This window comes from Anopheles moucheti, chromosome 2, assembly GCF_943734755.1.
Source record: "Anopheles moucheti chromosome 2, idAnoMoucSN_F20_07, whole genome shotgun sequence".
Lineage (NCBI taxonomy): Eukaryota > Metazoa > Arthropoda > Insecta > Diptera > Culicidae > Anopheles > Anopheles moucheti.
Window position 1 is genome coordinate 49,747,199 of NC_069140.1, and position 25,593 is coordinate 49,772,791.

The window sequence follows — 25,593 nt, forward strand, 5'->3', positions numbered from 1 at the left end:
ACGGGTCGAGTGGTACGGCGTCATTTGATTAACATGGCCAATACACCTGAACCAAAGGCGTCGTACGATAGTAATGTTAGGTGAATTCGATATAGATTTGTGCATCCGAATGAATATCTATTTGAAGGATGAAGAATGATTGATGAATCTTCAAAGATTTATAGCCTTCAAGGAGCTTGTCCGCCATGTCCGCATCCGTAATTTTTCGAGAATCGACTCCTGATTTGAATGATTCCTCGCCAAAGATTGTTATGAATGACTATTCTCAAATGATTCATTGCGCACAACACTAGTACGATAGTGTGTTCACCATCAGCTTATTAAGCAGATTTTTTGTAGTGAGGAAGTCCTATTAAACTTCTTTGACGGTTGACGGTCATTACCTAAACGTACCAAAGGGAGGGGATATTAAATTTTAAACGACCTCAAAAGTGCCATCACCTGTCTATACAAACACCCTTACGTGGATCAGATTTTTGCAAGGTCTCTTGTGGAGCAAAACCCGCGAAATAGCTAGGGAAGGCCCAGGATGTTGGATTACCCAGCCGTACCGGAATTACCTTGCAGAGAAGATGATATTGAATGTGGCACGTGGTATTGATGTGAATTGCGAACTAACCAGGCATAGTGCTCTAATCAATCATTAGATGGACAAGATTCCTTGTAATTTATATAATCACGCAATCTTTTTATTTAATAATGTTGTTTCAAAAATTGATTCCTCAAAAACGTGCCAAGTAAATTCGAAAATGTTTACAAAATTGTGTATGTGTATGTGTGTGTGTGCAGGTTTCGTAAAAGCAAAAGCAAACACTTAGTTAGGCGAGATACAATTGGCCGTCGCACAAACATCGCTCCACCGCAAAAGACTATCCCGAGATATGATATTCAGCCTGTGACTCCTTTGGTTCAGTTCGAGTAAGCCAAACAACTAGATCAGTCTACCGTTTCGGAAATGGCCGTAGCTCGTTGTTGAGCCGTACCGACAGGGGTGCCGGTCGGTTTTGTCGCCGCCATCCAGGCCTTTCCGTCCTGTACCGGCTGTTTGGTTCTGCTGGATCCCTTCTCACTGACCGAGAGAGCTTTCTTCGAGTTCTGTACAAACTCCATGAGACCGCGGGACATATAGTATGGCCGGCTTATACCATCATTGCTCTCACAATCTTCACAAAAACACAGGAAGATCGTATCGACCGTCATCTGACGAAATAGAGAGACAATTAATGATTTATATGTGCGGTAATACTGGAAGTCCAGATCTTTGGCTTACCTCGTACACCGTCATAAAGCAATGCGCCACCAGATAGGCAAAGATACCAATCAATATCAACGGCACGTACGGATGGTGCAAGCCTGCCTTTTTCTGTATCAGTTCCACCCCGATCAGTCCAGTCGCGACTACGACAAACACTTTAGCCAGCACCAGCACGAAATCGCCGACCGAGTTGATGGCAAACACGCGCAGAGCGTTAGTGGTCAGCAGCCGAAATGCGTTTTTACCGGCCTGACAAAATGGATCGCCGTGCATCGCGGTCAGGATGTAAGCATTGCGCGTTAGGTACTGCAAAAACCGCTCGAAGCACTGCAGGCAACATTGGCAACAGTCGAACAGGAAGCTGGTGATACGGTTCTGCGGGTTGCGTACCGAGTGCTGTAAAAAAGAAAGATGGATGTATCGGTGCGTGAATGCGGGCTCATCTGCCGAAGTGTACTCACCATCAACAGCTTCAGCATCGTCCTCAGAAACTGAACCAGTGCAATCACGAAAGAACCCAGGGCCACGGTGCCGAGATGGTAGCGCATCAGATTGCAGTAGCTACGTCCGATCGGGTTGCTTAGGTGAGCCTTGTTGCGGGTGAAGAACCAACCGGCCACCGCTCCCGCTATCACCATGTGTTGGCAACCGATAATGAACTGGCAAAACCACAGGAAAGCAAACAGGTTGTACCAACGTGTAAACAGCATGGTTGAGTCCTTTACGTATTTGGCGCTATTGTTGCTCTCTACTACCAGCATGCCAGCACTTTCGATCCACACAGTAAAGTACACGTACAGGGCAATTACCACCGCAATGGTTGTGAAGGTCTGCGGACAGAGAAGCAGAGGTAATGAGCCGGTGAGGTGTGAGGCGTAGTATCGGCGTTAGTGCTTTCGACCAACATCGTACCAAAATGGGTTCCGCCAACAGGAATGGCATACTGGCGATCGCTTTACCCGCCTCCTTGAACAGCTGGACGACTAGTTTAATCCGTTTGCGCATCACCAGTATCACCAGGTACACGATCAGCGTCACGACAGTGGCCGCAATGGCATAGTAGAGCCAACTGTTCATGCGCGTCCGTGCCGACTCAGCCGCTGCTTCGGACAGTTGTTCCGATTCGTACTGCCACCGTAACCACAGCCAGATGGTACCGGCGGTACAGGCCAACACAACAGCTAGCAGCACCAACCATACGATCAGCCCCGGTATCACGCGCAGCATTACGAGCGTGAGCAGGGAAAACGCGAACGATGTCACAGCGAGCCAGAGCATTTCCCGATGGCAGGCATCCAGATCTTCTGATACTTCTTGGAAGAAGTTCTTAAGCCCGGTACGTGTGGCCACCTCATCCGTTGGGTTGTGCTTCCGGATGCAACGATTTAGGAATGGTTTACTGCGGAAAGGGGAAGATCGATGTTGAGATAGTGTCGCTAGGGAACAGTTGACCGTTACCTACAAGCCCTCGATTTCGTCGCAGCTCGCAACACACATACGGTGTAGATCGCTTTCCGTCACACCGGATCCTTCAACCAGTAAAAATCGCTCGCTCGTCCTATCTGCTCCCTGTGAAAGATCCAACAATATAGACAACAAAATATTGATTAGTGCCGGAAGTGTGTACTAGGAGTGGGATAGCATGCCACCTCCCCGCCCCATAATATGCTGACGTAATTGTCAGTGATGTTTTGCCATTAACCGTTTCTTTAGCCATTTAGTTGAACGAATGTGTTAATCCCAATGGTAGGAAATTGCCGTCGGTGTGGTACCATGATGCATGTGTGTTACCTTGCACGGAAGATTCTGGTCCGGCTTGTTGTCGCGGCCACACACATTGGCGCAGTCATCGTAGCCATTTATTATGCGATAGATATCTCCAAACGCCATGCAGTAGATAATGAGTACCAGCTGTGGTAAAAGGCAAAACAAATATATGTTACAGCAAGAGAGAGAAAAAGCAGGAAAAAGTGGGAAGGTAAAGGTGTCATGCACACAATGTATTCTACTAAAAATCCTACGTTTATGATCCTTCGCATCGTGAACCTGACTAGTGTAAAAGTAATATAAACGAAACATGTCAAAAAATGGATAAAACAATCATTTCGCTTTAGCCCTCCAAGGGGCATGATCTGTCACTTCTCTGAGGATTGATTTTATGAATCTTTCGAGAGTCGATTCCTTATTTGTATGCTCCCCTTCATAATGAGTCATATGAATGACTCATCTCAAAACATTCATCAAGTGCTGTACTGCACTGCTTTATGACTTAAACTCTAGTCCTATTTGCAGATGGTTAGTGTAAGCGACTTTTGAACATGAAGAACTTAATAAGTTTTCCTAGCTGAACTATAATTAGTACATAGAAAACAGCGTCATACTTATATGACGCCAAGGCACAACTTAGTTCAAACAGAAGTTTTAAAAATCTAATTGATACACCACAGAAACTCTGTCCAAAGCTCCCGAATCTTCGCAAGGCTGGCCATACTAGTATTGGACATCAGACGACCCAACTCGGAAAGATTTTATCAAACCATCCACATAGACCGAGGAAGTTTTTATTGTTAGGTCCAACTTGTAATCGATTGATGATGTTAAAGCGTCCACCAGAAAGGGTGTATTACGCATTTGACAATGTCGAATTCAAACCGACTTTCCATATGAAGTACTTCTGCGCTAGACCAAAAGTGGTAAGTGTTTTGGAGAATCACTTACTCATAATCATTTAGGTAATGGTGATAGTGATAGTATAATAGTATCTTAGCTACCGAATTAATAAATGTTGTATAACTACACGTTCAAGAGTGCATAAAGACTTGGGAAGTTTACTTATTGATAGTAGAACAATTAGCACCGCACAGCTGTACGTACCAAGATCAGAATGAACGCTGCCTTGATGGCAATGAACAGTATATCCGTACATTGACGCTCCGATCGGAATACATTAATCGACTCATGGCTGCTCGGTGAAGGAGATTTAGAATGCTTGAAGAAGAAAGAGAAAAGTTTCAACAGTTTGCCAGCTTACCGCAACCCCGAAATACTTACATCGAACGATTCGCCAGGTGATACTTTATCCGTACGGCTGGTCAGACAGCAACAGAACTGTTGCATTTCTTCAGGCAAAAGTGGAGGACTTTGCTGATACACTTAAATTCGTAACGTTCAACGAGATCCGTTCGTTCTGCTAATGTTACAGCGACAATGTTCAAACGTTCACTGTGTCATTTTGGATGTGCTGCACTGTGAACACTATTTTACGGAAAAGTCACTAAATTCTAGGGATCAACTCAACTTGGTGAACATATTCTGCAGACCTGTAGATCACACACCTGAAATGATTCATCGTGTACTAATTCGACACATACTGTACACTAAACGTGACGTACAAGATCCCCGTTTGGGGATTTAAAATTGATAGCGTGTGTGTCGTACGCGGTTGCGACGGGCGTAACATAACTGTGGACACAAATACCATCGTATGCACCATTCCTAAATTGACTGACACAGGTCTAACGACTTTCCATAATCGTGACTATCAATGAGCACGGAGAACAATTTAGGCTCAACCCTGAGCGTTTCTAAGGACATGCACACATTGAAGGATTGTCTCGCCCTGTTGTCCCTCTGTAGTTTGTAGGGGGCTAGTTTAATGCGGTAGGAACCAAGGGACAACCGACCCTACCGATATCCCTATCTACGCGATTGACTAAGCACAAACAAAGGCATGAAATAACTATGAAATTTGAATCCACCGATAGATACTTCCTGGGGGCGGGCAATGCTTTTTATTATGGCAACACCCTAGTACTTAAATGCTTTCAAACAAACCCTGCCGACGTTACCAGTACGCATTGAAGCTCCCCAAAACAGTACGAAATTATTCTTCCACATGTGTGGGGGGTTAGTGTTGGGTAACGTTTGGTATTCAAATACATTTCGTTATGCGATCATAGGATTGCAAAGACTAGCGAAGTACTCAAAATAGGTTGTGCTAAAATGTTACTTTTAGCCGAAGACTGCTCCTCTAAGCGCTACTAAACTGGGTTTCTTAGCAAAAAAAAATCATAACACTAGGTCGTTGCTTATCATGAAACTATAACTTGAACAATCTTGCATTTAATCTTAAATTTCTAACATTTAGATGTATTTGCGTCTCTGAGACATGGGACCCTACCTAAAACTAAACCATCTATCGGCATTCGTATGGAAAATGTTGCCAAACCATGTGCCATCTAATAGAACAGATGATTTTCTGATCGTTTGAAAGCTAGATAATTAAGTAAACAATATACAATGTCATATTTGTGTAGGTAAAACTCATACAGCTAAGTCGGCTTTTTTTGCGCAGTGTTCGATTTAATCGCCTTGGTTGGTTTCGATAACATTCTCCAGAGCTGAGTTTAAAGTAAAGGAATTACTTCGGACACTCTGTTTCACTCAGAGATGCATCCAAGTACACATTTATCCGTTGTTAATAAGCATAAGATACCTTAAGGGTAAGTTTAACATTAGAACTAGCGGATTAATCATTTTGACTGGAACGCTTCATTTTTAATACATCAATGCTTGAGGTAGGGATGGGAATAACCACTCCTTTTGGTAAGGTGACTCTGAGTGAATGAGTCGTTATAATGAGCCAACTCGTTTAACGACTCATTTGAAAGTCACACAGAAATAGACACAACACAAACGTATAACTAACGGATCTTTCAATTTCACCACTCACTATGGGCGTTTACGCATTAACAAAAATATCAGGATGATTTAGAAGAGGTTATATAATAATATGCAATACGGCGTCACATATTGCATGAACAAACAAAATTATAATTCTATTGCAGAATTCAGATATATCGGTGGCTAGGTAACGCTCATCAGTGAGTAAAATATAAAGGAATAATTAAAACTCCCGGTGACGAGTGAATGCTACTCCTTCACCAGCTCGTTTCAGATTATTCACTCTTACTGAATATGTACATCTCTAGTTTGAAATTAAGCAGTTCTGCCGTAGTTGATGCATACATGTCTATTATATAGTTACGAACTCTCCGATATACTAAGTCATAATCCGGACCAGGGGTGTCCAAACTCTTTTCAATTTGTGGACCGAATTGGGTGTAACTACCGTAACTGGGGGCCAGTTACTCAATAACTTACCATTCGAACAGAAATTGCGCTTTTACATATTTTTTTTACATAATTTAGCCCATTGAATTTAATTAACTAAAACAATAATTATTATTTGTACTGTTTCAAAATATCACAACTTCCTTTTAATAAGCTAGGTTCATATATTCTAAATTTCAGGCAGCTGTGGGAATTTTCGAGGGCCGCATGCGACCTTTGGGCCGTTATTTGGAGACTCCTGGTACAGACCATTGAAATTGTTCATAAAGTAACCATCAACAATTGTTGCTTAGAACGTTTGGTAGATAATTTTTTTTAAATAAACTAGTAAGAATTCTCGCGAATTTGAAGGAGTAAATAAATAGCAAAAGCAATAAATAGCAATTTCGATTTACATTGCACCATTGCGAGTTTCACGCATTTTGCAAACAAACAAAACACATTTACCTTAAATGCATAATGTATGACTTTCCCCTGGGCACTATATTACAGGTAAAACGTTCACAGGTCGAAAATCGATCTTTGCTGTTACAACACACATTCACTGTAGAAATTGTCTCATCTGTCTCGATGCATAACTCTTCATCACCGATCTATGCCAAACTTGTTTCACACATCCTGAACTTTACAGGTACTCATCTCAGTGAGAAGATATTCAAATTCATAGGCAATACCTTTGAAAAATAGCTACAATTTGTTATCCAAAATAGATCTTCTGCTTCAAAACACTTTCATAGGTCTTAATTTCCTTCAGTCCCCTGCTATGTTTTTGAGGGAACGGTTTAGAATTGACCCACTCAAACCCACCTTACCCCACCGATGACGGTAGGTAACTGAACTCTTACACCCTACGCGACCCGGGGTCCGTATGGAAGGAGTCTTGTTACCTGTTTTTCGCGATTCCTCCAATTTCACATGCGATTGCTCCAAACACGGCACGAAAGACGGCTCGGTTGCATTACGGACCGACAACTGATTTGATATTCACACCGTAGTCCCGAGCCTGGCGTAGTAGTAAACGGGCAAATGCGCGCGCTCTTCTTGTGCATAGCTACCATAGGCATGTGGTAACCATGGAGTTGCGAAGCAAATAACACATTCACACTGCAACCAAGAACAAGCCCCGGTCGTAGTAGCTCGTTTTATCGAATCGACGACGCCAGCGTCGCTTGGTGTGTCAACAATCGCAGCAAGGATCTGGCCGGCACCCTTGTACTACGGGGTAGGGCGTGAAGGGCAAAGGGGAAGTTGAGAGCAATCAGTTTAAGTGAACGCCTTTGCCGACTTGTTTGGCTTGAATTGATTTAATTGAGCTAGTCTTTCTAGCAAATTGAAGCGAAAGTGCTAAATGTTAGACCCACTCGAAAAAATTTTAATTTTCTTATTTCTGATATCCAACGGAAACTAATTAGAGTATTAAAATGTTTTCATAATAAAGACATTTTTACGGGTCGTTTTTTAGATCGCTGTAAATAAAAGATTTGGTGAATTTCATTTGCGTTTCATAAAATTCGCAATTCGAAATCCAAATAAAGAATAGTACTTGATTGACCAGATGTAGAAAATTTCCATTCATGACCCGTTGGTCGTTTAAATTTATGAAATTTTAAATGAGACGATTCAACTCGTTATGTGTAGTACGTAAATTTAAAATAATATTTTAAGTATTCCTGACATCTTTCGCGTACAGTACATGCAAAGCATAAAATAATTAGATGTAGCACCACGAGAGTTGACAAAATGCTGACAAATTTGTCAAGTGACAAAATCAGTTTGTCAACTGCGAAAAAACTACTACACCGTTGCCGTGCACACAATTGCACTCTTTGACAATTGTAAATTGATCCACATGATCGAAGCAGCCTTCGACAGTTCTTACCAACAAAATAACTGATTTCATATGTTTATTTTTGTGTAAGTATTAAGAGATTTGAGAAATAATGATAAAATATAAGTTTTAGATAAAATATAAGGGGCCTCTTGTGGCCCCCTTCGGGGCCCCCTCTATAGCATAGGAGACCGGGCCTATACACTACTACACACAATTGTTGGGGCCCCCAACACGGCGAGGCCCTAGGCGACCACCTACTCCGTCTACCGTTTGATCCGCCGTTGATCCCTTTTCTCAACTCAATCACGAATCCGAAGATCGAAATATTAAATAAACTTTTAATAAACAAACATAAACACTGTCCACAAAATACTTCATATAAACACGTATGTACGTAAAAGCGTTTAGAAGAAAGCCACCAGCAGATGCTGATCGCGCCTCATAATTGCATGCGGTTTTGTACTGAGTATATAGTTTGCATGAACATAGCGACGAGCTGAGCTGTGCCGGTGCCCGAAGGACGTGGACAGCGCTCAGCATACGACGATACAGATAAAGAGCAGTACAATAGATGTTAATATCACATATATCAGCAGATTGATCTGCGGTACTGTTTGCCTCCACCACATGTTGCGGAGCAAACGGACCAGTCCAGCCCAGTAGTGGATTAATTTTTGCTGTTTTGTGAAGGTAGTGTAGCGAATTCCCACATGGTTATTCTTCTTCTTGATGACAATCTTTGTTGGGGGACAACAAAGAGCAAAAGGGAAAGAATTAATCACCATTAGGGTTTAGTGTCCAGCTTACAAGAGCTAGAGGAGCACACGCAGTCGTCATTGCATATTAATTTTAGCCCTTTTCCTTTCGTCGAAGTCTCTCCGCGCATGCGATCGGACACGCCAGAAGCGAGCAGTTTTGTGATTTCTGACACTAAGAGAGCATCCACGAAAGGAGATAACATCAATCTGATCCGCACAAGGATCCGCCATGTTTGTACATGACGCTTGCTCACATTATCAGTCACTGTGATGCTATTGATCAATTAAAGATCTTCTACGATTGGCTATTAGTTACACATACTATCAAACAAGGGAGAGCGATTGGTAGAGTAAATAGCCCAAGTACTGTGGCGAGAATCCTCCGTCTCGTTTCATCCATCCAGTTCCTACAGTGCGTCTCAAAACTGTACTGCAGGTAAGTTTTTTAATTATTAGCAGTAGGATATGTGCAGTGCCACTATTTCCGAAGACATTATGTATTGTTTATTGTTCGGTTACTTTCCAATATTCATATCTGTTGTCGTCATGGAATGTCCGGGGGTTTAGGAGGATTCCATGTATAAAGATATTCAATAAATATTCCACATTGTTATTTGCATTAAAAAAAACTTGTGTACAGTTATGGTACGCACTGTACTGATTGGACGAACGGAAAGAGATGCAAGATCAGTCGACGGATCAAGCGCTATGATCACTAGAGGGAAGGGTACAACTGTATGAAATGCTACCACGTGGTACGGAAATTTGTGCTATCTCTTCGTTGATCATGCTCTCTTGGTGTTGGAAACCAAAAATTCCATCGTTTCTGAGCGTTTTTGACGGACGGACGGCGCAAAATACGAAAGAGATGCAGGATCCGTTTTGCCTATTCCCCCTTCACTCTAATGCGTTTGATAGGAATGTGACACCGACAGGCAGACGTGATCAATGCCATTATGCGAGAAAAAAGCTATATTAAATGTATGATGAGAAGTATTACTTCCAATTGTGGATGCACAAGTAACAAAACTGGCCGATTCCGGAGAATTTTGTCCCAACTTCAATTTTTCGCCAGGGGCCTGTTGTGGAATCCTTCGGAGCCCCCTCTAGCAAAAGGAGACTGGGCCTATGTAACAACTACTACACACAATTTTTGGGGCTCCCAACACGGTGAGGCTCCCATATATTTGAGTAAAGCTACAGGAACATCTATGCAAAATTAGTCCCAGACAGGACACCCAGACAGGAAAACATGCAGATGTTGAATTATCCTTTTGATAAAACGTTGGGCTGAAGGAATTACAAGGATGTAAAATCTGAAGAAAACTGCACTGCGGATGAATGAAAAACAGACGAAGAAAACTTTGGGGCTAATAATTAATTGTGATAAAACCACATGAAGCTTATACTGTAAACAAATATTTATTTAATCCATTATGATGATATATAGTAGATAAAGAGTAACTTATCATGTCCCATTTCGGATATTTCGGTTTAAAATCGATTGTACTCAAATAAAAAAAGAAACCAGTACTTTTTTTCCGTTTTCCGATCGTTTTTTAAATGCAAGAGCCATGTAATAATGGCTCTCACATGTTTAGATCATTTTCTTCTTTTTTTGCTTACTTTCTTTCGTTTACATTGTTGTTTTTTTTTCATAACGTATGCTCCATTAATTTGTTTCCCGTATCTTATGTTACATGAATTATAGCTTCACAAAGGGGTGTAGGTTGGAATAAAATAACGCAATAGTTAGTACATTATTAAATGACAAAAAAAGAACCTTAAATCTCCCTCTCCATCGCTAATGCAAGCATGTTCTTGCAGATAGCTGCATATAGAGCTAATATCTAGCTCTGAGGGATTTGTTAAATACATATCTGGGATAAATGTATTAGTACTGCTCACTTCACTATTCCCTTTTGTTTTGTCCCAGCGTGTATCTAAGAGCTGTTTATGTGCTAAATAAAAAATTCCCTTCCTGAAGTGATTCCTTGAAAAAGAAATTAAAATCAATCGTGTTTACCGCATGTACATTCGCTAATTGTGCGTAAAGAAGCACCACCGGATACTGAGGTATGTGCAACTTAAATTGTTTTCTAAAAAAAATACATGGATATAATCATAGCATACAACATCGAATACACGTTATTTGATACCATAGAAATCCTAGAAGTGCATCATGGCAAGTGAGCAGACTACGGGAGCTAAGGGAAAGAAGATGGGAGTACGGGACATGTCAGATATAGAGTTGCCGGATATTAAGGCTCAAGATCCAGGACCCTCCGGCGTCAAGAAGAGCATTGGTCAGGTCATGAAGCAGATAATCGACCACAATACCAGCAATGCCTAGTTCACTATGGGACATGGAGATGATAGTGTTCTCTCTGCCAATGACGTGAATCGCGATCCTATGATCCGCACTTCTACTATCGGGCTGACTTCTGATATTTACAGACCCTACGTAAATCCGAGTGCAGTTTTTAGCACCCCAAGCAAGCCGGAGATATCTGTCAGTCAGACTCCAAAAGTCGAACCGGCCCTTGGAGAGATCACCAAATCAACCCAAAAGATCGGTACAAAATCGCGTGTCTCTGGAATTGAACCAAAGAAAGATTCCAAGTCAGGCACAAATCAACAGACAAAGATATCAGGTCATCCAGGAAGAGAGAAAGAGAAATCGACAAGCTCGTCTAAGTCTGATAACTCCTCATACGGGGGAGATCCGACAATGACCAGAGGACGATCTGGATCTACACCGACTTCAAGTGGATCTAAAGTGCGTTCCCGGAGCCACGAGGCAAGAATCCAGATCTATAAGAAAATGTTAATCCAGTTCCAGAGCGCACTAGATGAAGCTTTTCCTGGATCACAGGTTAAAATGGACAATGTCGGTAAAATCCACATTATTGTTCCGGAGGGAGTGACTTATCCTCTTGGATCAGATGGATCAGGTCAGATGGAGATAGGACAACGGGAAATCGAGACCCAGACATCAAGCACGTCTATAACGGTCGAAGAGACAGGTCAAAACAAAAAGGAGAAATCCGATCCCACGGAAGACCCAGGTGTGCACGAGGGGTTGGGTCATATCGAACATCCGGATGCGAATGAGGATTCGATGGGATATATAACAGACAAAATCAAGAACAAAACGGTCAAAATAGATCTGTCAAAGTATTATTACAAAAATGGTGTAAAATTGGATTTAAGAAGTGCATTTAAATCATATCTCAGAGCCAAGAAACTCACTCCTAAGGCTCACATTATGTATGATCTAAATACTCTCTCTGGCAAGCCTCCTATTGCCTCATCTCCGGGGAGCCAAGATGAGAAGGGTCTAGACAAACCAACCGAATAATAGAAATGGTGGTGAGAGTCGCAGTCAACTAAGTCCAGTTCCGACTCCTTTTATCATATAATAACAATTGACCAATAGCAGATAGCAGATAGCTTGGTTCTTGCAGATAGCTGCATATAGAGCTAATATCTAGCTCTGAGGGATTTGTTAAATACATATCTGGGATAAATGTATTAGTACTGCTCACTTCACTATTCCCTTTTGTTTTGTCCCAGCGTGTATCTAAGAGCTGTTTATGTGCTAAATAAAAAATTCCCTTCCTGAAGTGATTCCTTGAAAAAGAAATTAAAATCAACCGTGTTTACCGCATGTACATTCGCTAATTGTGCGTAAAGAAGCACCACCGGATACTGAGGTATGTGCAACTTAAATTGTTTTCTAAAAAAAATACATGGATATAATCATAGCATACAACATCGAATACACGTTATTTGATACCATAGAAATCCTAGAAGTGCATCATGGCAAGTGAGCAGACTACGGGAGCTAAGGGAAAGAAGATGGGAGTACGGGACATGTCAGATATAGAGTTGCCGGATATTAAGGCTCAAGATCCAGGACCCTCCGGCGTCAAGAAGAGCATTGGTCAGGTCATGAAGCAGATAATCGACCACAATACCAGCAATGCCGAGTTCACTATGGGACATGGAGATGATAGTGTTCTCTCTGCCAATGACGTGAATCGCGATCCTATGATCCGCACTTCTACTATCGGGCTGACTTCTGATATTTACAGACCCTACGTAAATCCGAGTGCAGTTTTTAGCACCCCAAGCAAGCCGGAGATATCTGTCAGTCAGACTCCAAAAGTCGAACCGGCCCTTGGAGAGATCACCAAATCAACCCAAAAGATCGGTACAAAATCGCGTGTCTCTGGAATTGAACCAAAGAAAGATTCCAAGTCAGGCACAAATCAACAGACAAAGATATCAGGTCATCCAGGAAGAGAGAAAGAGAAATCGACAAGCTCGTCTAAGTCTGATAACTCCTCATACGGGGGAGATCCGACAATGACCAGAGGACGATCTGGATCTACACCGACTTCAAGTGGATCTAAAGTGCGTTCCCGGAGCCACGAGGCAAGAATCCAGATCTATAAGAAAATGTTAATCCAGTTCCAGAGCGCACTAGATGAAGCTTTTCCTGGATCACAGGTTAAAATGGACAATGTCGGTAAAATCCACATTATTGTTCCGGAGGGAGTGACTTATCCTCTTGGATCAGATGGATCAGGTCAGATGGAGATAGGACAACGGGAAATCGAGACCCAGACATCAAGCACGTCTATAACGGTCGAAGAGACAGGTCAAAACAAAAAGGAGAAATCCGATCCCACGGAAGACCCAGGTGTGCACGAGGGGTTGGGTCATATCGAACATCCGGATGCGAATGAGGATTCGATGGGATATATAACAGACAAAATCAAGAACAAAACGGTCAAAATAGATCTGTCAAAGTATTATTACAAAAATGGTGTAAAATTGGATTTAAGAAGTGCATTTAAATCATATCTCAGAGCCAAGAAACTCACTCCTAAGGCTCACATTATGTATGATCTAAATACTCTCTCTGGCAAGCCTCCTATTGCCTCATCTCCGGGGAGCCAAGATGAGAAGGGTCTAGACAAACCAACCGAATAATAGAAATGGTGGTGAGAGTCGCAGTCAACTAAGTCCAGTTCCGACTCCTTTTATCATATAATAACAATTGACCAAATCTTATATATATACAACAGAGAGAGGCGAACCAAATGTTATGACATTGATTCTATAACAAGGATCAAGCCACTGATAAGGATAGATTGGAAGTAAGAGCATTAGATCTGGCTTTGATCAATGTGCATGAAGATCGTGAAAAAAAAAAAAAAAAAAAAAAAAAAAAAAAAAAAAAAAAAAAAAAAAAGGGGCGGCCCGGTGGCATGATGGTAGCGGAGCCGGTCTTCACACGAACGGCCCGGACCAAAATCCCATCCGGACCAATCCCCCGTAGCTAGGACTGACTATCCGGCTACGTGGTAAAATAAGTCGATACGGCCAGGCCGTTCTAACGAAAAAAAAAACAAAATAATCATAGCATACTAAGAAGTCGTATAAAACTATCCTGCTGATATTGAAATGTTTCGTACACATTGTGGTTGATTATTCGGCAAAATAAGTCACATAAACCCGACAGGTAACCCAGGACCAGCAAATCCCGGAAGGACAAGGTCTTCCATTCTATATCAATTATGCATTTACGGGACCCACAATATCACCCAAGTGCGGTGACCCAACGTAAAGGTTACCATGAAACAAGCAGATCCTGAACAACGTGAGCCGAACATACAAAAAAAAACAAAATTTTCTGAACTACGCTACATACCAAGCCCTTTAGTATTGCTACCTACAAATTACACTAGCATAACGTATTTCGATCGTACACGGTACGACATTGTATGTACACTAATGTTAAATAAAGCCATTATTTCTGATGCATCACGAAATATGGATGTGGGTGTGTGTGTGTGTAAACTCTCACGATATTTGCGTTGACGTTGTACATATATTGGTAGACGCAAAATCATTCGTATGGTGTCTTTTAGATTTGCAGTGTGTAATAGCGATTGCTATCTATCCTGTGCTAGTGGTTATTTGTTTGTTTTTCTTCAATACCACACCCGGTGTACTAATGCTATGCCATATACTGACTAAAATATACGGTAATCAAATTATCATACTTAACAAACTCTCCAACAACAGATGACTAATTTTAGTTATCTTTTAAACCCCGATACATTCCACCACCCAGTTCAATGCAGTGAGTAAATAGGTAAACTACACGCAAACCTTGTTCGTACAGCCCAGATACAGCTGTTGCATACATACATACGTTTGAGCGCAGCTTTACAGTAACTACACAATTACTGCCACGCTGTTGGAGAAGCATTAAAAAAAACACATTACGAAAGATGAATGGGCAGCTTCCCTTTACTTGATAGAGGAAAATATGGTGTTTGGAAATACCAAGGGTTCTACGGACTCTACAGGTCCTTAAGCAAAGGCATCCTATGTGTCAAAAGTACAGTGTCTCAAAAGAGTCTTGTGAAACTCTATGAAGCTGTTAAGTTTATCCAAGGCCTGCTTAGCAATCCAAGCTTTACGGATTGAAGTACTACAGAAGAACCTACATCCATACCTTGAACAACAAAAGCTAACACACCACCAGACAGATGCACATGTATCCCAGACATCTGACTGGAACATGCGATTTTCATTGTTTAATAATCTCGAAATAATAATAATAATTCGAACACAAAAGAAAAGTTGATGATAAGCAACGAGCTCTAACTTTGTGTTACTGGAGATCGAATTGGGTATCATTTTCCTTTTTTTTGTTTGCAGCAGCAGTTATATTACAAGCAGCCTTCAATATTCTCATTCCCTAACACTTGTACACGACGCACACACGATTGCGAATCACATATAATAGTTTAAACGCTTCACACAAAACCATAATCACATGCCACACCAAATCCGACATATATAATACGGTGCTTTCAATGCTGGCTACACAGTAGACCGCGGCTATTCGTATCCTTAAATCTTCGGTAACTTATCCGCCACAACAAGGGGATTATTCTTCTCAAGCACCTTACGGCCCTCAACTTTGAAATCGTACGAACAGTTGTGTGCCTCGGCGTATCGATGCTGGGCGCAGAAAATTTTCTCACAGTGACACTTCATGATCATGATGACGCCCAGCTTCTTGTTGCACTGAGCGCACCGCAGCTTCTTCGATTTGATCTGTTCCGTCGTGTGATGTTGGGCTGCGTTTGCATTTGTTCCACCGGTACCAACTTGCAGGTTCCGATCGGCCGGATAGTCCGTGAGCCTTAGCAGTCTTTCACTATCATCGTGAAAGATTATGGAAGATGCCATCGTCGCATCTGGTGGCAATGACGATGTGCGCTGTTCACACAGCCGTTCTTGATCGATGTGTTGAATGATTGAAGCGATACCTTCCTCCTCTGCGTCCCGCACATTCTGGCCCGCTTGCAGGAAGGCTCGGTGGGCGGAAAAGTGTATACCTCCCTCTGCAACACCGTCGGAATCCGTTACTGATGAGCTGCCCTGACCGTTTCCTGCTCGGAAGTATTGCCTTCGAGCATCATCGGTACTTGTAGCGGTGAACGACTTCAAATTTCGAAGAACCCGCAGCTGGTGCTGTTGCAGTTCCAAGTTCTCGTTGACACCGTACTGTGAACGTTGCAATGTATGATGATTCAAGTGTTGCTGCGATGGAGGCTGCTGCGGATGCTGCTGCTTCGGATGTATATCGGGCAGCACAAGGGTAGTCGAAGCGTTGGAGGAAGTATCACATTTGCTTCCTGCAGAGCCACCAGAATTGATGTTGATAAATTCGGTACTTTCGAATATGTCGCTAGTGTCAATCTCAACGAAATCGTCAAAAAACGAATCCATGTTGAACAAACTTTCGTCCGAAGGGAAGTAATAGTCCGTCGGTTTGAGATGTGTCGAGGATGAGCTTCCATTATACTGCAACGATGAGGTTGCGTCCTCGCCAAACAAGAAGCGACTCCGATCATCAGCAGTTGATGTGGTTCGCATTAGTCCTGCACTACTACCGACCGTCGACGAATGTTCCTTCGCACGATAGTTCGATGATCCCGCAGGTCTATTACCACCGGGAGAGAATGGCTTCGAAGGAACATCTCCGCTTGGAGCCGAACAGCAACTTAATCTTGAAAATCTACTCTCAAAATCACTACCAACCACGAATGCTCGATTCGGGTTGGCATTTTCATTGGATCCATTAACGCTTTTGTTACCGTTGCAAGCGCCATCCGCCGATTCGTTTGCTTCCGAATCTGCGATGCTGGCTAGATGATCGCGAATGCTTGGCAAATGTCGACCGGCGCCTATCGACTGTTGACGCTGCCTCAGGTACAAGGCATCGCTCCCGGCAAGAGCTTCATCACTATCGCCCATTCGTCGACGTGCCGTAGTGCCCGTGCACAACGAAATCTTGTAGCGATTTAAATTTTCATTACTTCGCACGTAAGGAACACTGCCATCTTTGCGGTACTTCAGCAATGCCGATGAAAGAACGCTCGAATCGTCGCTCGGTGGTGGCAACAATCCTGGATGCTTTTTCTTGGCCGCTCCGTTGCTAACACACTCCAGTTCCGAGGTAGAACTCGAGAGGCACGCATCGTTCAGGTTGGTGTAGCCTCGCCTGTATTGCGAGGGAATTGTTTCGAGACGAGAGAGCTGTGGTACAAGCCGGGTACAACTCGCCCCTCCACGAAACCCGTTCAGAAGGGTGGGACTGCTACCGAACGCTTTGCGAAATTCGTTTAGGTCGATCGATTTCGATTTGTTACCGCCTGGTTTGTAGGCACCTCCGACTACGCCAGCACCATCTCGCATTTCTGCAACGTTCAGCAGATCATCCTCATCGGATGATATCGAGAGGTGACTATGAATGAAACTGGTCGAGTTCGAAGATTCGCGCGGTCTTCGTATGGAAGAGCACGATGATGATGTAACTCGGTCTCGATCCTGCTCATTGTCCTCTTCCTCCTCTTCTTCATCATCTTCCTCGTCGTGACCAACTTCCTCGTGGTCGGGTATGTCTTCCTCGTCCACCACTTCCTCGTCGTCCGCATCTTCGTCCTCCCGCCCGAAACGCACAGTGTCCCACGATGATAGCTGGAGCCAGCCGTTATCTGTGCCCAGGTTCGGTATCGCCGGAAGCTTGATAAGGTTCGTGTGGTCGACTGTGTCATTCGTTGCGATACCACATTCGGGAACACGATTCGACACATTCGCATCGGTATTGATAAACTTCAACTCTAGCTCGCTGATATCCAAATCCGAATGATGGCGCCGGGGATTAATCAAATGCGAAACGCTTGAACTAGCAAAATTACCGTCGTGCGGTTGCTGATGTTCTTGCCGATGGTTCCAGTGTTGGCACCAGGCAGCAGACGAACTTCCGCTGCCGTTCACTGCAGTACCTGCAAAGCTTATACTGTCGCCACCGACCGCCGTACCAGTTAAACTACTGTTGCTGCCGAACAGCGAACTCGAGCTTAACGATGTGGCGGTTGTCTGGCTTGATTTTACGCTTTCGGCTGCTATTTGCGCGAATTGAAGCAGCGATTCTGATGCTAACTTGGTTTCGCCAACAATCGCAGCCGATGAGCTGCTGGGTAGTGGTCTTAGTTCGAGCAACCCCGGTTCAGGCATTACGGTTTGCGTATCGGGATCGAGTGAATCGGGTCCTTCAATATCTTGCAGATGGTTAGAGGCGGTAAAATTATTTTTGGGTGACTCTCCGCGACGTGCTGCGACTGTTTCCAGCTGCGAGTAAGACCCAAGGAACGATTCGACCGGCGAATCTTCACGGATGAGTAATTTCGGAAGCTCGTAAACGCTGCTATCTACATTTAGAAGAAAGGCGTAAAAAAACAAAACTTATAATAACCAGATTGGCACAGAAATAACAACTTTTCAACAGATATTATTGTTCGCTTACCCTCCGATGTTGCTTTGTATAGCGCGCGGAACGACTTGTCCATTCCTCCACTGCCAGCATTCTTGAAGGCATATTCTGCCGAAGCAATCTTGCAATCTAATGAATCTTCGCTTCTCGTCGCCATCTTCGGTATAGCGCCAGCGGCGGCACTAGCAGTAGTAGTTGCTGAGGCCGTGCCGGAAGATGTCTTCAACCCGAAGTCGTAGTCTGGCAAATACTCATCGATGTTGTTCAAAGAGGGATTTATCTCTGGAAGAGATTTTTTACCCGTCTGCGTATGATGATACAGATGGTGCGGCACGTACACTTTCTTCGAGTAGTTCAGCATCAGCTTATTGAGCGAATCGTTGGAAATGGTGCGCTGTTTTGATTGTGTGTATTTCAGCAATTCGATAAGGTCATGCAACGAAGCGGACGATACACGACTCTCATCCAACTTGTGCAGCGACTGTGTCGTACATGCTCCACCTCCTCCTCCTCCACTTCCGGCGTGCCGTGTGCCTAGACTGGCGTGATTATTACGCAATTGGCTACCAGCGGTACAGCGCCGAATGTTGCTGTAACCGCTATCTAGTGTAGTTTCTGATCCCATTCGGCTCAATATGCCATTCGAATGGAACGATAGTGATCGTTCAAGACCGGCCGATCCGGAGTGCCGATCGCTTAAGCCACCACCGCTAACATGTGGCGAACCTTCGCGTACAAAATCCAAATTTTTTGCGCTAATAGTTTTGAAGGAACGGTTTCTCTGCAGATGTTCTCGAATTTGGGACCGTTTTTCTAGCTCCAAGGTTGGCGAACGCCCCGCAGTAGTAGCGGCCGTCGTACCGTGCACCAGGTTGACCAGCCCGTAGCTAATGGGCGGTATAGCCTGTTCTTGCTCCGACCGGCCAATATCAATCACAGTGGGCATGGATTTGCGGTGTGCGGCACTGGCTGTTCCGGCACTTGGTAACATGGATCCGATCGCTCCCACCATGGAAGCGTTGTGTCCACTGGCTACAAGCGCTGCACCACCTCCACTCCCTGCAGTTCCTGGCCGATAGCCTATGGGTGTCTTTTCCTCTTTGATAACAGTCTCATGTTGATGCGGGTGTTGCTGATGATGATGATGATGCTGATGATGGTGATAGTGGTGATGCCGTTTCTTGTGTCTATACTGTTGGGTCGGATTGCGAATTGCCTTGCTGCTGCCGCCCTCGGCAAAATCGTTCGCACCAAATCCGGCACGATCTTCTAACTGTTCTATTGATTTCGGTTGTTGCTGATGTTCATTTTCTTCCTCTTTATTAACCTGCGTGCCGCCGAGTCTTTTCTTTTTCATACTTAACTTAGCCTTAATTTGATCCATTTTCTGCAATAATCGGAGCGAATTTGACAGTCAACATAAATTAACACTATACTTTAGTATGCAATGTTGTATTCTATTTTCAAGTACCTGCTTAGTTATTGCAGCATCACGTTCTTTCTGGCTGATGAGGTTCCCGGGACCATATGCACCCTGCCCGGAGGCGCCGCTTCCAATAATGGAACGCGACATAGACCCCTTCATGGAATCGCAACTTTTTTCTGCTCGAACCTTCATCAATCGATGGACGTTCTTTTTGCTGTCTTTGTAGAGCAGAAGCTTCAATCCTGGACTCTGTAGGTTTATTAAATCTTCGCTGTAAATAGTTTAGGAGAAAATAAGATTATTATTCAACATGGCATCAACAGATAAATACAATCAAAGTTTCATTGTAACACTGCAGAAACATTGCATGACTGTGCGCAATGTTTCGTTAAAGTCCGATATAGGCGGGATCGAGTTGAGACTTGATCAAAGCAAAAAAAAAAAAGACGGCCACACATACTAGCGCACTACACCAACATCCCCATCACGGCGACATCAATGAGTCGCGTGATTTAGAAATCACGAAAATAGTTAAATATAGCCCCACTGGCCGGCCCCGGTGCCGCCAGCAAAACGTACGATTTTTTGTGCTTTTTTGCCACTTCCTCCTCCACCGGAGCTATCCGGAAGGAGGTGAAGACTAATCTGCATTAAGAATAAGCAAGACACGCCCTAACACTAGAAAGCGTTCAAAAATAAATACAAACCGATCGAAGCTGACACAAGCCACAGCCACGAGTGTTTTCCGTCTGTCGTGCAGCACAACGGACCGTATGAGCTCGTGCACACAAGAAGGATATGAAGTTCCGGTGATATTTTTTTTTTGCATCGATACCAAAAACAACCGATGCTTGACAATACAATATAGAGATTTATGCTTCTTTTTTTCGGCAAAGCTTATGGACCCCTAACGATACTAACCCGGAGAGTACATCGCTCATATCAAGCCAGTTGTCGTAATCTGAGGATATTGTGAAAAGTCGCTTGGAGGAGATTGGACCTCCCTTCATGCCGAGAACAAGCTTCACGCGTGAACCCTTCACCAGCGGGATATCTTTCATCTCCATCGTGTCGCTCAGCTCCTTGTGATTGTACAGCAAATGCTGCTGGCTGATCGGAATGCCTGTAAGCAGAAAAGAAAAATGAGTAAATAAAAGCGTATTGAACGACCGATTACGGTTCGGAAGGAAGGATTACTGATTAAAGTATAGTAACATTAACAAATAACAGAGGTGAAGGAAACTCAACTAACACACCAGAACACGCATATGGGAATCACACAGTAGAGCATAGAGTAAAAAATAATAATAGTAATGCACAAATGTACTACCCCTGGCATCTGCGCCGGCGTCAAAAGCTGCACCGCCATATGACTGGGATAGATGGGTTATAAATAGAACCGTATTTTGCATCGTTTTGTAGGCGCCTTCCTTCCGTTTTGTTATTGCGGGGTTGAACCGGTCGCCCTTTCGAATGCGATTCGAACATATGCACGGCAAAATAGACTATTATGAACCTGGCACGAGCTTTTCGGTTGACACACGATGAAAAACCACCCATCGGTGAACGTGTGGCATGGAATGAATGGAATTGGAATTGAACGGATGATAAGACCCTCCTGCAAGATGCAACGAGGAACATCCTAGGTTCCGCTGTTAGGGCCGAAATAATGATTGAAACCAAGCCCGAAATGGTGTCCTGCTATCTGTCACGGAGAATTCCCAAACCGAACGTGATGCAACAAAACCAACACTGCATGTGGGTAAAAGGTTTTGCAGATAACAGCATGTTGCCATGCTCTAGGGAGGGAGGTAGGCACCGGAAGCTGACATGACCAATCACTGACAGAGTTATATAGTTACACAAAGCAGACACGTTTGAGGTTGTATCTTTACATACAAACAAAAAGCAAAATAACGCTGATTTGTTAATTGTTTACTGCGATTGCAATAAACAAGGAAATGGAAAGATGGCACTAAAAAAAAGCAACAAAATAAAGTATCGCAACGAAAGCATCTGGAGCAGAGATTGAACTAATCCATCCCTGAGACTATCGTGTAGGAGACATTGACTGATTAGAGTTTGCCTCTCGACATTGGTCATAACTAAGGAACTGGTTCCCTGACCCGTCCACATCAACACCTTTACTGGTATCGGCAAAAACACTCGATTCAATTGGACGCCCATCATAGCGCTCGATGTTATCTGCCTCAACTGTCACGAACCATATGGATGGTCGAAAAAAGGTGGTGAAAAATTCCTTTCCTTATTTTCTCCCAACATCCAATACCTAGTGACACGTCTTAGTCAATGTAAAACAAGAAGAAATGTTTGCTGTTGCTGTTGTCGTAATTGGGTAGTACTTTTCTTCTTGGATAATCTCCGATCGATTGCAGGATCGTAGCTCATCAATCAAACCGTGAATAAAAAAGTGCAACGTACGCGATGACCAAAAGGCGAACAAACGCACCGGTATGATCTCGATTGCACCAGACAAATTTGTAGCAAATAACCAACGCGGGCGTGTACATGACCAACTCAATGACGGGTGCCGTTTTGCATCTTTGTCATCGTTTCAACAGATAGGAACTACGTGGAAACGTGTGACTGATTGATAAGAAGACTCGAGGGAATCTCTTTCCCGGTGCTAATGCACATCAGAGCCACCTTCATATGGTCCGTTACCATCCGCATGAAATTGTGCATATATTAGTTTATACACATACACACACACTAAAATCGCTCCCTACACCCATTTGCAGGGTGTTATCAGTGCATTGGAATCGGTGACACGCGGCACAAAGTGCACGTGAAACGATCGTGGGTGGACTAACGGCACGATGCAAGCGTAATTGTATGTCTTGTAACGCTGGAAATAATGCTACCAACGCATCAGCGAAAATAAAACCATTACCAATAACAATCTTAACGTGTTTATTAATAGCGATCGAATTGAATTGTTTATCGAACCCCCTACTCCCTTGCGTTACACTAAACTTGGGCATAGAAAAGCGTGGGTTTATCAATTTTTTTTCGTACACCGCAAAAGGAGAGCGATAAACAGGTAAAGAGACATCGCGATGCTCTACCATCGAAGGTTCTCGAGATTCTCTAACAGAGAAGCTTGCATAAACCTTAGAGTGCATTCTGAATATCGCCTGATCAGTACATTTTGTGATGGCACGGTCACTCATGATGTTGATTTAAGGATTTGAACCGATTATATCCGCGATAGGAATATTATTACGCAACAAATGTTATCAAGATTATGATAAGTATATTATTAAGCTTACAGTTCGTGTAAACGATATTGTAGTGTATTTATATATCACGATATTAAACCAATTTCAGCAGAATATGGACAAATGATTTCAACTTCTAGACGACATCATAAATCTTGCGTAACTTTAGATTGTGTATTCTTTCTTTTACCAATTACCAATAAGAAACGATTTCAGATTTTCTAAAATTAAAAAGATAGCTAATAAATTTGTTTACCCATAAACTTACCTTCATATTTTTGAATTTCCGCCTTCAGATATCCAACTGTGTCTCGATCGTTGACCGTCACCTCGAACTCGGATCCGGTCAATGTTTCGATTATGATGTCATACGATGGGGTCCACATGGTGCTGGCTGAGAAGGTTGAAGTTCAAAAGCTACGCAATAAAGTATGCTCCTGCAGGCGAATTCCCTTCGCACGGATCCTTTCACGGCGCCAACCGGCAATTGAAGTAAGTCTGTTTCTTCTTGGAACTCACGCTCTATCCACCGGGCAAAACGCACGTTCAATGTTTGATAGCTAACGTTCCACTAATTATTAACAGTGAAAATCTAACAACACTATTCTGAAGTGCGCGATAAAGGCAACCATACACAAGCTTACATTTCTAGCACACTTGGATCACAGCCGGTGTGATAATCAGTCGGCAACACACCTGACAAATATACGTCGTTTCGCACAAACTATTCGGACGTCTGCCGCAAACAAAGTTTTTCGCGATCACAGAAAGATCACAATAGCAGTGGACACTTGTTCCGTCTCGAACGTAGGTTCCGTTGCAGCTCGCTTTATCACATTCACATCATGTAGGCTTCTCTCGGTTCTGATATGTTCCGCGTAAATGTGGGTTGTCTGTAACCAGCGAAGATTAGCAACCTACCACCGCACTTGGACGATTCATTATCACTTCAACCTTTCTGCCTCTTCCCCTACTGAACCCCTGGAGGCTGAAACCAAACTGAAGCTGCAACTACGTCTTTTGTTATGCTGCTGCTGATGGACATAACTTGTGAGGTCGTTCCGTTGGATTCGACGACACTCCGAAGATACCCACACACACACACTGCACTGCACGGGGGGTTTTTCTCGCCCGTACAGTGAAGGAGAAAATTTCAGCACTTTTTCAACCCACCCAACACACCAAAACGAATCGCAAGCAGCCGCACGAACGGGAAAATAATGGTGAAATGAAACATCTATTTAATTTAAGAACCTAGGCAACTCCGTGTAAACACCTCCGCGTAGACAAAACGAAACTCTACCCATCACCGCCCTTCGACCGTAGTATTATTTTTGTTTTTCTGTCACATTCTCTCGCTCACACACGGCGCAAAGTGACGATGGTGGCACTTCTCTTTCCTCCTTTTGCCTACAACTGACAGTTGTTTGAGCGATAACACACACTACTGCACATGCACGTATGTACACCACACGATGCACGTCACCTTGGTGCAGCTAAGTACAGGCCTATGTGTGAGTGTTTGGTTCGAGGAACGCAGTCCGCAAGTGTGCGTTGGATGGTGTTTCGATGAGTAAGTGCGGTATGTAAACGTCGCCAAAAGAAGCGACGACGACGACGACGACGATGGATCGACACATACGCATTAACACAGAAACGCCACTGGTACGGGAAATGGTCCGCAATGATGGGAGGGATGGTATGCACGCGAATCACGATTATTGAGACTCGCGGCGACACCAAAGCGAAGGTGAAACACGACAGGCGACGTAAAATAATGCGTTGTAGCTTTTTTGGGGCCCGTCGTGGCACCGTTCCGTGATGTCCCGTTTTCGATGACGATGACGTTTCTTCCGTTCACTGGCCTCTCGGTACATAGACACACACGGTACAGACGGAGTGTAGAAAAGCCTCGTAGATGCCAGATGCGGTAAATTTAGGGCCGTACTGCACACAGCTGGACCGCGATGGTGTTCGCAGCTTTCTCCACCGTTCCTCCTATCGGAAGGACACAGGACCTTTTTCACCACCGACGACCGATCGCCGACGCACTGCTGGCCCACTGCACCGTTCTTGGAAC

At 43.6% G+C, this 25,593-nt stretch overlaps 2 protein-coding genes across 2 annotated transcripts; both read right to left on the reverse strand.

The window, feature by feature from the left end:
* Positions 1–855: 855 nt before the first annotated feature.
* Positions 856–4,372, reverse strand: LOC128298359 (choline transporter-like protein 1). Its single transcript, XM_053034109.1, has 8 exons — positions 4,307–4,372; positions 4,130–4,243; positions 3,047–3,166; positions 2,718–2,824; positions 2,168–2,654; positions 1,717–2,085; positions 1,271–1,651; positions 856–1,200 (listed from the first exon to the last, which is right to left on the reverse strand). Exons 1-8 carry the CDS (start codon positions 4,370–4,372, stop codon positions 937–939), a joined length of 1,908 nt encoding a protein of 635 aa, XP_052890069.1. The 3' UTR covers positions 856–936.
* Positions 4,373–14,601: 10,229 nt separating this feature from the next.
* On the reverse strand, positions 14,602–24,560 carry LOC128299052 (uncharacterized). The gene is made up of 5 exons (XM_053034895.1): positions 23,782–24,560; positions 21,193–21,394; positions 20,317–20,542; positions 18,879–20,232; positions 14,602–18,783 (listed from the first exon to the last, which is right to left on the reverse strand). Exons 1-5 carry the CDS (start codon positions 23,897–23,899, stop codon positions 15,914–15,916), a joined length of 4,770 nt encoding a protein of 1,589 aa, XP_052890855.1. The 5' UTR covers positions 23,900–24,560; the 3' UTR covers positions 14,602–15,913.
* Between the last annotated feature and the right edge of the window lie 1,033 nt (positions 24,561–25,593).